General features: G+C 50.4%; 1 protein-coding gene across 1 annotated transcript; it reads right to left on the minus strand.

Annotated features, from left to right (window-relative positions):
* Window positions 1-3,177: 3,177 nt before the first annotated feature.
* On the minus strand, window positions 3,178-10,077 carry NPHS2 (NPHS2 stomatin family member, podocin; the record flags this gene model as incomplete). The annotated part of the gene is made up of 8 exons (XM_082002651.1): window positions 3,178-3,456; window positions 4,186-4,264; window positions 5,085-5,140; window positions 5,856-6,059; window positions 6,930-7,012; window positions 7,321-7,393; window positions 8,264-8,367; window positions 9,801-10,077. The coding sequence occupies 8 exons, from the start codon at window positions 10,075-10,077 to the stop codon at window positions 3,178-3,180; spliced, it is 1,155 nt and encodes a 384-aa protein (XP_081858777.1).
* Between the last annotated feature and the right edge of the window lie 1,839 nt (window positions 10,078-11,916).

Below are 11,916 nucleotides of genomic sequence, written 5' to 3' on the forward strand. Positions count from 1 at the left end.
GTCTTGCTTGTCCTCTACCTCCTCCCACAGCTCTAATATGTTTACAGCTTGTCTTCCTTGTAATACCATTGCTACCTCAACTTTCTCCTACCCTCATCTCTCCTGCCTGCATGCCCTCCTCCCCTCGCCCTGTACTTGACTCCTGCTCGTGTTCATCAATCTCTTCTTGCTGTCTCATTCATCCTCAACCCTGTTGGATGATGCAAGTTGTTTGCACCTCTTTCCTCTCGTATCAAGGTTTTTTTTCTCAGTGCCAACATGGCCTGGTTGTGTATCTGATAATGAGTACCTCCTTCATCCTCTGGGCTTCAGATGATCTAGTTACCAGCTGACTGATTAGGAAGAAATTGTACAGAATTGTATGGACAAATTTTTGTTCGTCTTTGAATTTTCTTATTTTGAAGGTTTTGTCCTTCTTTCATGAAGCCTGAAGCAGCCTGAAGCTGTTCGTGATCCTGAAGGTCTTTCTCAAATTGCTGGCACAGGAGAACTGCCTGTAACCAAGCTCAGTGCACTGGGATGGCATTTAAACATTCCATCTCCCTGGGATTTCTGTGATGTGTTTGGCATCCGAGCCCCCTGGCTGTACCCGTACAGCCTCAACGGGCCAAAGTGCTCAGTGAGGTGGCCACCCGAGACTTCTGCCTCTGTTGGGTCCCCAACCCAGGGCAGTCTGTAGAGTTATAAAGTTCTGCAAGGCCAGCAGACCTGCCTGGGTTTGGCGTGACTCTGCAATTTGACCCAGTCTCAGCTTGGAAGAGCAGGCAGTGAAACTATCAGGAATCACATCAGCTCAGACAAACCCTGCCAACTGCCTCAGAGTAAATTTTACTTTGGAAATATCATATATCATGAATCTGGAAGTACATTTTAAAATTATGTTTTCCTTCTGCAAGGTTTTTGAATGTAGTATCTCCTGAAGGTAAAATGACAAGTTTCTGCCAGCTCTGTATATGTAAAAGAGAGAAGATCCTGCTGGAACAAGGCACGCTCTTTGGAACTGAGAATACTCTTAGCTATAATTTGCTTTTTCTGTAACTGCAGGGAAGTTACATGCTTGAAAAAGCTGAGCGCTGTAAAAGCCTGACTTCTGCAGATACGAGTGCAAACAGGGTAATGCATGTGCCCTGACGTAGTACTGTGTGTCTCTTGACAGTCATTTCTCAGGCTAATTGTTGTTCCTTTGAGACGTTATCTGTTGAGGTGTTGGTCCTTGATGAGCCAGGGAATCTCGGTCTGGATGGATCATTTTACACAGAGTTAGAAATGCAGCCAGAGAAGTGTTCAGAGAAAGGTTCATTTGCAGCTCACTCTCTGTGGTATTATGGACTTTTGCCCTAGGTTGGGAAAGAGAGGCCTATTCCAGCAGCATGAGAAATAACCAGAACCAACCTTAGAGAAGTAACTACGCAGCTCATGTTCACCAGTGGAAGATTATAGAGCTGTTCCACTTCCCAGAGCTAGTTTTTCATGACCAGATCCCTACTGAGATCTATTACAGACACACAAGCAGGAGCCACAGCCGTCCCGCCACCCTCTTCTGAGAGGGTTGCAGTGGCAGAACGATTTAGATGTGAGGTTACATCTGGAGCTCGGATGCTCGTGTGATCACTGAGAAGTTCACCAGTGGATTTTTACCACTTCCCAGCTACTTGTAAGGGGGCTGGTTTGCTGGGTGTCCTTGCCGTAAAAAGGCTGGCAAATACTTGCAGAGTTAATATTATGGGAGCCCTGAGTATTGAGAAGGGGACTTCAGAGAGCTGAAGGGGCTCATTCAATACAGAATACGTGGTACTTAGTGGAAGTGGGATCCTTGTCCTTTGCAGCAGTATTAAGCCAGTACCTGCAGGCCATCCTGTGCCAATGCATGTGTTACCAGTAGGCAAAAACAGACTGAATGAGTGAAAATGCAAGCGTGAGTGACCCCTGCTAGGCACATGCATAATGGCCCACTACTGTGTGGGCAATTGAGAAGGGCTGCAAAGTGCCCTCAATCTTGGCCTCTACAGGCCACCAGGAGCAGAACGTTGGACCTGGGAATAGCTGTGCAAGAGAGGTCTGCTTTGGAGCAAGGGAAGATGCTGCAGGTCAAGTAAAAGGGCAAGAGGTGAGCTGATGTCCACCCAAGGGGCACCAGGATCAGAGAAATCAAGTGCCGTGTTATTTCCTTTGACAGTGGTCCATATCTCTGCCAAGGGAAAGGATTGCAGTACCTGTAGGTTCCCGGTCATTTCAAAAAGCTTTTGGCAGGAAAGATCTATAGAAGTTTTGAGGATTATAGGAGTTTTGAGGACTTTGTTCCTTCGCTGTGTGTGGAGGTTACCAAGGCAGCTGCAGCAGGCAAAAGCATTACTGTTCTCGAGGCTCTCTGCTGGCTCTTCCCCAGATTCCCCCTTGTCTGCTCAGTGGGAGCTGGTTAAACTGTTCAGAGCTGCCCAGCAGCTCAGATCTTGTCCTGCCTCACCCCCCCGTGGAAGCAAGCAGCAGCACAGCCTGGCTTTCCTCTGCACAGCTGATGTGCCTTGCAGGGAAGTGCCAAGCCATAAAGGCTGCCCTTTCCTCCTCCTCCTTTTCGTCCTATTTCAGACTAGGGATAAACACCTTGGTTGCCCTGTGTATGTATGTCTGTGTGCATGGGTGGTGATCGAAACCCTATATCCAGGACCATGCTGTGGGACCCAACTCATTCCCTCGTTGCAGAACCATCAGGCTGGCAGCACCCACCAACCTGCCTGCGTGCTGAGCCCCTTCCTGTTCCCCCACCGACTGTGGGGCTCCCACCCACCCTGCCCAGCCCTTCAGTTTGGGGAGGGGAGCGTTTAAGTACATAGGGGCTAGTCTGTCCTTCCTGCCCAGGTAATGGGGCAGGATGGATCAGACTCCAGCGGTGTAAAGGTGCATCTGGCCCTGTGGAGGGGAAGCGATGACACCTCTCTTCCCTTCAACCCCCTGCTGACACACGTGCCAGCCTTGCTCCTTGTGCTCTGTGTTTTTCCCTTTCCAAAACAAGCAGAGTCTTCTTTCATGTACAATCCACTTTATATGACAGGCCTGGGCTGCCTTCCCTCCGGCCTCCAGACCAGGACCTGCTGGTGGGCTGGCAGTAGGCTGGCCTTCTTGCTCCTCTCTGAGCAGGACTGACCAGGGGCAGTGTGACAACCATTTCCGGGACACCTCTTAGAGCATGGGTGAGTCCTTCTTGTCTTTTGGGCTTTCTGGGAGCTTTGTGGTGTCCGTGAGGAGGCTGCTCACTGCTGGAGGGCTGTGGGTAGCTGGAGAGACCAGGTTCATGGCATCCAAAGGCAAGGGCAAGATGAAAGCAGCAGGTTTCTCTGCAGTAAGGGAGTGCAGTGCGTGGAGGTAACGGAGCTGGGCGGCAGCAGGGGCACTGGACAGGATCTCAGCTGCCACCCGCAGGGACTCAGAAGCAGCCTTTTCCCCCTCGGCAGCAATCACCTACCAAGCAGGGGAATAAAGAAGGTTTCTGTGAGGGTGGAAGTATGGGGGCATGGACTGCTCATTACGGAGGGAGGTTGCCAACATGAAATTCCCAGGGACAGTGTGATTATTAAACTATTCTATGATTATAAGACTCCTGTTGTCTGAAGATCATGGTGTGTACTAGACCTCTTGATGCTCCCAGAAGTTTGAGAGCTCATGTCTAACTTGTTTTTACCAGGCCCATCAGGGCTCACAATTGGGCATACCCTTGCTGCAAAAGCATGGGAGAGGGCAGCCCCCAGGCTAGGCTTGTGGGAGGGGTGCTGGACACCAACCTTACCCAGGCTCTTGAGTAGCTCAGTGCAAGGGATGGAGAGCAGCCTGGGCTGAGCAAGGTCATGTGACAGTGGTGACAGCCCTGCACTGGGCTCCTGGAGGAGAGGGAAACCTTGAGGAAGAGATCCGCATGGGGATCACTGTGGGCCCAGGGATAACCCCAGACCTTTTTGTGTGTCTTTCCGTCCTCCCTGTAGGACAGGTACCAGATCTGGCACTCCACTGGGCTGGCCCAGTCTCTTGCTGCAGCTCCCCTTGCTAGACACAGCTCTTGGACAGGAATTAAAGGAAACATATCTTCCCAGAGCTGTATCCTTGTGTGGCATGTCCCAGGGACCTCAAACCAGGGGTGGGAAAGGAGGGAGGGATGCTTTGGAAGGAGATGAGAAGTATTCAGAGCTGGCATACCCGCACTTTAGCCTGTCTCTGGGCCTCTGCTTCCACAGCCAGGGACTGCCGAACTTCAGCAGGCAGCTGCACGTTGTTGCTGTGGTAGGAAAGGACAGGGATTAGCTAGGCTCTGGGCTATCCTGGCAGCACTGGATGGTCAATCTGAGGCTTGGAATAGGCTCATCAGTCAGTCTCTGCAGAAGAGTTCACTCACGTTCTTTGCTCCCTGGGTGTCCCTCTTTGTGTGTCTCACTTCAGCCTTCTACCTCAATTCCCACCCATCTTTTCCAGCCTGGTTCTCTAATGACCAGGCTTGCATGATCACTAGGCAGCAGAGAGACCTCTTCTCTCTGTGCCTCTGAGGCTTGAAGACTAAGCTCACTCTTTGTGAGACAGCAGAGAATCCACTGGGAGACTGCTCTTAAGACAGGCACAGGAATTTCCTTCTGTTCATAGATTTACTCATTCATCACTTGGCTCTCTCTTCCATGGCCCTCTACGTGATGAGCAAGTCCCACCTTTCTGCATGGGCTTCTGAGTGATGAGCCCAACCCTACTAGTGCTAGGACCCTGGGACCTTTGATCTAGAGTGGGACACAGAGGGTTTGGTGCTCGCTGCACCTCTTGGGCTACCAGAATTGGGTGCAAATTCTGCCTGCAGCAGCAGTGAAGTGGTGAGGAGATCCCAGCTAAGGATCCAGGTGTCAGTGCAGGAGCAAACACAGTCTTCACATGTGGAAGTTTTAGATGAGGGAGAGGCTGAAAGGGACAGGGAAAACAGAAAGGAGAGTGGTGAGGCTCTGCCTTCTGCAGAATAGCTGCAGGGAGAGAGCCAGAGGCAGGAGGAGGGACAGGCAGCAGTGACAGGTACTCGCAAAGGGCCAGGGAAGTCCCCTCTACCAGCATTTCCTACCTACATTTCTGTTCTCTCCACTTTGATCCCCCAGCAGCCTGTGACCGCATCCAAAGCCACCTGTGAAGAGGAACATTTTTAGAGCATGAGGAGAACACCCAGCCTTGGCCTAGGCCCCTTAGAGGAAGTAAGACAGTGCAGGGATATTAATTCAAGGCAGTTAATTGCAGGACTGTAAGGCTGATTTATTAGGTTTTGTGTGCTATTGTGTGAGGTCCCTCAGAAATAAAATTACTTCCCTCACTTCCTATTTGTGTTTGCCCCAGGGGTTTAGCATGATTTAACTAGTCCATATTGGTTCAAGCGTGGAACCAATTCAGTTCCATAGGAAACATTCAGCTCCCGACTAGTATCTTCACGTATGTGTGTCATGGCCACAGAGAACTGCTGCTGGAGATCCCATGTATACTGGGTTTATGGCATCTCACCCAGGCTGCAGCACACATTTGTTGTGAGAATCTCCTCTCTGGGGTAAGTACTGAAGCTGGGGGATCACAAAGCACTGATGAAGCTGCTGTAAGTGGTTCCTTCATGCCCCTCACACTGTGCTGTCTGCTACTCACCACGGCTGCCTGCAGTGCCCACATCCTTCCCCTAAAGTGATCCAAGTCAAAAAACAGAAGAAAAATCCCCCATTTTTCTGTGAAGGAGACACATGTTGTTATTGTACCTTTCTGCAAACCAGTGTGTGTGATTTAGAGGCACTGATCACCCGAGCTCCTTTCTGGAGCCTCAGTTCACCCCTTGCTCTGCTGTCTCCCCCCTGTGGAAGCACCTTTATCTCCTGGCTGATGCTCTTCCTCTCCAAGAGAAGTTCAGAGAAGGCTCGATGTGCCAGGAGGCGCTTGGTGGTGGTCTGCACCAGCAGCTGGATGGCACTGGAGATGCTCGTCAGAGTGGTGAGGAGAAGAGAGGCATTCTCCAACCGGTAGTAGCAGACTGCATCTATCTCCAAGGTAACCATGTCTTTGGTCACCACCTAAGCAGAAGACATAACGGGAGATGGAGCTGGTTCTGACAACTCTAAGGTAGCACAGGAAAACGCACAATTAAAAGAATTATGAAAACTAGCTGAATGGTTAAGTCTTTGTAATTTCCACCTCTGCTACTGACTGAGCTTGGGTAAACTATATAGCCTCTGGATCTCAGTTCCCTCAGCAGCATCTTTGTGTCTGTCTCCTCAGTACAGCCTCTGGGCTAGGGGCTGTGAGTAGGTCATCATCCTATGCTGTGTTCCCCTGCCCACTGCTGCCTGGTCCGTTCCCGTTCCGAGAGCACAGCTGAGGCATGTGCTCGCTTATTTATCTCCAGAAGGATTTGCTGTACACCATGGAGGTGAGCCTGCAGATGCTACCAGACAAGGACAGTCCTACTGGCAATGCAGCAGCACAGACAACACGTCCCATAAGGAGAAGAGGGGCTGTGGCTAGGGAGGGTGCAGGTTTAAGGGTTAGAAGTAAGGGTTCAGCACTTTCTTCCTCCCAGGTTTGTACAGGAGCACAGTATCACCCTGACATCGTTGTAAGATCTTAGTCTGAGCTCCTGTCCCCACTGCGTGCACTCCTCAGTGTGGTCGGTAAAAAAACCTGGTCTGGTATCTTTGGCCCAGCCACTCCCTATCGGTGTATCTTACCACTAAACCTTGTCAAATTGAACAGGATTAAAAGCAGTAGTTTTAAAAAAGAGGAAAGTTCACTATGGTGAATTTTTTGCCTTCCATTTTCTGAGGTGTTAGGCTTACTTTGAGATGTTTTTTCACATTTTTCTATGGAGGGATGAAGGCTGGAAGCATAAGGTGTAACATTAAAGAGATCCAAAAATTAATATAAAGAGGGGGTGTCAGCCATACCTGATGGAAGGGGATCTCTAGGGTTTTGAGGCGGAGGTCTATCTTGTGATATGTGTCCAGACAGGGAAGGAAAAAGAAAAGGCCTGTGGGAGGAACAGAAAGGCAGCTGGTGATCATCAGAACCACAGAAACTGCCTCTCCTGCTCTGGAGAGCAGGGGAGGGTTTGGCATGCAGAACTACGAAGGAACAGCAATACATAGGCTCGAATTCTGAGGCTGCTTCAGTGATGGGAAAAGCCATTAGAAGCTGCTGGCCCTTAAGAGGAAGGGAACAAAGACATCCCATCTCCTGTCTTGCTCTGCCTGCTTGGAGGGCACCAGCATGTGAGCTTTGGCACAGCATGAAGAAGAGGAGCAACATGGCTGGAGGGAGCTCAGTAAACACCATTACCAGGCCCTCTGGCTCTGCCAGGAAGGAGACGCCCAAGTCGGAAAACGATGGCTCTCTCATATTCCCGCACTACCTGTAGAGGGAAACAAAAGCTGGGCTGGAGAGGAAGCTGTAGGGCCGGCAAAGGGGCCTCACCAGTACAGACGAATGTCTGTTCTGGGAAGCCCCTTTACCCCACAGAGAACCTGCCTAGAACTGCTGGCTGGCCTTGTGTGTGAGCAGCATCTGAGCAGCCCTGTGCCAGCCGGAGATTTGGTGGGAGTAGCCCATGTTACAGCTGCCCAGGGTTTCCCAGCATGAGGCCAGCATTCTGCTGCCTTATAGCCTGGCCAAACTTGAACACCCTGAGCTAAAGTTTTGCATGTTAGTTGTTTGCCTCCAAGGGAACCATGTATTCATGTGCTCACACATGTAAGATCCGAGCCATAATACTGACACTTTTGTTGAGAACAAGATGCACGTGAAATCTCCTGAGAAGTGTGACTCAAAATATGCCTCTTTGTAGCTATGCTCTAAATCTGAGGAAAGGGGAGGAAGAGGGGAAAATCTGCTAATAATGCAGAGATCAATCTCTCAAAATTTTTTATGCAGAACCTATTTACCCTGCTACTGCAATGCAGCCATCTCTGGGCTTGGCAGGCTGAAGATTATGTTTGAAAGTGAACCTGCTTTTTTTTTTTTTTTAAAGAGAAGCCTAAGACCCTGTCTGCTGACATTGCAGCAGGAGTATTTGATAGGCAGTGGTTGGACCCCTGTGCAACCCTCTGCGGCAGCAACATGTGATAAAGCATAAGTCAAAATTAATGGTGAATCAAAGTGTAAATAGGGCCTTAGACCAAAAAAGCTTTACGTTCATGTTTGACACGTGCTGAACCAGTGGGTTACGTACATCCACATCAGACACCAAATACTAAACCTAGAGAGGCCCCATGACTATTCTCACCTTCATGCAGAACCAGACAGAAATGGGGAAGGTCATTACGACGAACAGGAAAGACAAGATGGTCAGAAGCCACTCACAGATGCCCAGACCTGGAGACTTTACACCTGGGGAGAAATCCAGCATGACTGTTTTAGGAGAGGACTGCTCCAAAAATACCGATGGCCTGACAAATGCCTGCACAGATCAGCTTCAGCGTTGTCCTTTGCCTAGATCCGGTGTATGCGAACCATTTGGCTCTCTCTGGAGCTGTGTTAAAGAATACTCCCTGCCCCAGGTGGCCAGGAGCTGCCAGGATGGACTGACAGATTTTGCCTCTGTTTTACTGGTAGAAATTGAGCCAGGCTTCTTCATAGTGCCCTTGACTAGAGACCAGCCTTTAGCTTGAAGACCAGTGGCTACCAAGCAGTGTTGAAAGGCTTGGAATGGGCAACTTGTTGGCTGAACTGGAATCCCAGAAGCTTATCTGCAAAGATAAGCTAATGGCAAAGAGGAAGATTGTAAATAAGAGTTAGCTTTCAACATGCACAGCCTGAAGTGTCTTTCCCTATTAGAGCATCTCAGGTCCTTTTGGAATAGGATTTTAGTGTCATCCCAGCTCCCTAAAGCAGTGGGACTAAGCCACTGGTGCTGCTGAAATCTCCCTGTGCTCTACAGAAGTCACACCAAGGTGCTGGAGGCTGACTGGGGTGGTCAGCCCCAGAGGAACATTACCTTCTACATCTCCCCAAAGTGAGTGTGGGTCATCTTGATCTGGCTGCCTTTTGTTGTGCTCCTACCTGAGGGAAAATCTGCAGATATGGCATGAAAATAGATAGATCACTTCTGGGTGTAACTAAACCCAGGGGGTGGACTCTGCTTTCCAGCAGTGAAATTAGTATCCCCACATCCCTCCCATTTTGGATCCCTTCCAGCCCTTCCATCCCTGCTCCTTTGCCTTTGGAGCTCTCTGCAGAGCCACCAAGTCCTGAGAGAGGTTCAGATCCCAAGAACCTGCATGATCACTATAGCTCCACAGCACCACTCACAAGCTGGGATTCCTGTAATGGAGGCAGAAAGAAGCAGTTGTGAAAAATTAGTTCCCAGGGAGACAGGAGCAAGTCTGAACCTTCGTGTCACTCTAGGGCAGCAGAGCTGCTGACATGGAAGCACAGTTCTGCCCCGTAGTGCCGTTCTTTGGGCTGTGAGCTGGCATTAAGGCTAACTCCATCCACCTAAAGAAGGACAAGCAAGAAAAAGAAGAGAATAGAACACGAACAGAACTGGGGAGCAGTGAGCTGAAGCATGAAGAATGCTGGGGGTGTAACCGCTTGTTGCAAAGTTCATTGCTTTGCTAGACAGTGCTGATCAGCCCGGACTAGCTGCAGAAGCTGGCTGGGAGGCTGGCTGGGGTCTCCCATATCCTGTCCTGAGGATAACTACATTTCTGTGCAAGGTGGGTGTGATGATGTTCAGCGCGCAGAGAGCAGAGTCATACTGTGACCCACACATGATCAAAAAGCCCATAGCTTTCCATCCCCTTCCCTTCTATAAGCCATACCTTCCTCTTGCCGCTCGCTGTCCAGCAACGCCATTGCCTCCATTTCTTCATCAGATATCACATCATCCACATCCACCACCGTGGATGTGTGCACCCTACCATCAGTCCCTGCGGTGCTCTTGATCTCCTTTGCTTTGTCATGCTTTATGTCTCCCCTTCCTCTGCCAGCTTCTCTGCTGCTCTCCCTCTTCTCTCGTTTGCTCTGTGTAGCTGGGGACTCTTTGCGTCTCCTATGAGACTCCCTGGAAGAGCTCCGAGACCTCTTATCCATCCTCATCTGTGCCAAGGAGCATGCAGCTGCCTGTGGGAGTAGAATGAATTCGTGCTTGAATTTATTTCTGCAGACAGGAAAACCAGGCAGGGGAGGAGATAAGGGGAGGTGTCAGATTAAGGAGGCTTGTTTCAAGTTTATCACAGGCTTGTCAGATATAATGGACAGTGAAGTGAGCAAGCTGTTGCCCAGCTGCTCTCTGGAAACCCTTTGGCAGCAAACTCCCTCTCTCTAGGGTCACCTCACATTTTGGCAGAGGGGAAAATTAGCTGGTCCCAGTTCAGCCATGAACTTCCCTGAGTTGCTGCAAAGCATGGAGGCCATTGCAGGGCAAGAGGTGTTGAATCTGTCTCCTAAATTGCCAAAAGAGTTTATGCCTAAAATGCCTCCTCCACAGCAGGAGCATGGCAGAGCAAACATAGGAGCTTTTTCTTTTCATGCCACACAGCCTGCGGTGACATCCGTAGAACTCCCTGCAAGAAACACTTTTAGAGAGTTTTAAAGTCACTGACTGTATTAAAGAAACCAGCACATGGATAGAAATCATACTATAGCAAGACAAGGCTGGAACATAAAGCGAAGACTTCCCTGTCAACGGGGCAAGTGCTGAGCTCAGGGGTGCCTGGTCTCTGGTGTGGAGGAGCGGCTGGATGGAGCCGGCAAGCCAGCCAGGGAGGCACTGCTCTTGTTTTTTTATGGATTCCTGTTTTATTAGAGACTTGTGGCCCACCCAGAGTCAGGATATTGCAGGCAGGGAGGGCAGGAGCACCAGCTCCCTACTTTCTCAGCTCTGTTGTGCCGGGTGCCTTGTCAGCAGGTCACTGGGGAAGCGATGGATGGAGAGGGCTAATGGCAGAGAAAAGTTAGGCGGAAATGGGGCATAATTAATAAATTTGTACAATGTCTGTGTTTGCTTTGGAAGGGCTCCAAAAAAAAAAAAAAAGAAACCTTTTTCACTTTGTGTTTATCACTTGGTCGGTGTGGGGCAGGGGGAGATGGTCTCCAGCTGCTGAAAGGGCATGTGGCGTTTTCAGCAGCAGCAGCAAGCAGTGGCTCAGGCCTGGCTTTGGCCGGGCGGCATGGACTCCAGTTGATTTCTTGTCAAAAGCACCACGGCATATTTAACACCCGCAAACTTGCAACTTCCTGGTTTTGTCCGATGTTTAATTCGACCAGCAGGTCCTGACTCCTCTGGAACGGTTTTGGCTGCTACCTCAGGACAAGGAGATGCTTTGAGAGTACGTGCTGATGGGTTTGCAACCTTTGCCATCCCAAAATCCGCAGCCTCAGCCCTCCTTGTCATATTGAAACGTATCCCTGTGTGGAAATCAACTCAAAGATTCTCAAATGACTGTTATCCCTTAGGAAATGGTCATTGCAACGCAGTTTACCATGCTCTTTGGCCTTGGGAAAGCCACTCAGCGTCTCCACTGTCCACTTTCCTCTCAGATGCAACTAAAAGATATATGACTACTCTTAATAACGTCGGTGTTTGGGTTTAAATACCGTCACCTTAAAGGAATGGGTCCTTTTTTGCCCGTGGCTCTTTTGCAATGCACTAACTTTTCCTGTCAGAGGGGAAACACACCTAACATTTTCACTGAGGAGAAGGCAGCGGCAGCAGCTCCATGCAGGCCCCGGGGCTCGGTCCCTCGGCTGCCCGCCCGGCCACCGCCCGCCCGAGCGCGACTGCGGGGAGGGCGCTGAGGGGAACCATGGCCACCTCCCCTTCGGCCCGCTAGGCGGCGCCCTAACGGCCACCCCTGCGGCAGCGCGCGGGGGTACCGCCACGCCCTCGCGCCCCGGAAGGGCGGGAAAGGGAGCGCGCAGGCGCACGGTGGGGTG

The sequence above is a fragment of the Phaethon aethereus genome (assembly GCF_964289735.1).
Source record: "Phaethon aethereus genome assembly, chromosome: 8".
In the NCBI taxonomy this organism is placed as follows: Eukaryota; Metazoa; Chordata; class Aves; order Phaethontiformes; family Phaethontidae; genus Phaethon; species Phaethon aethereus.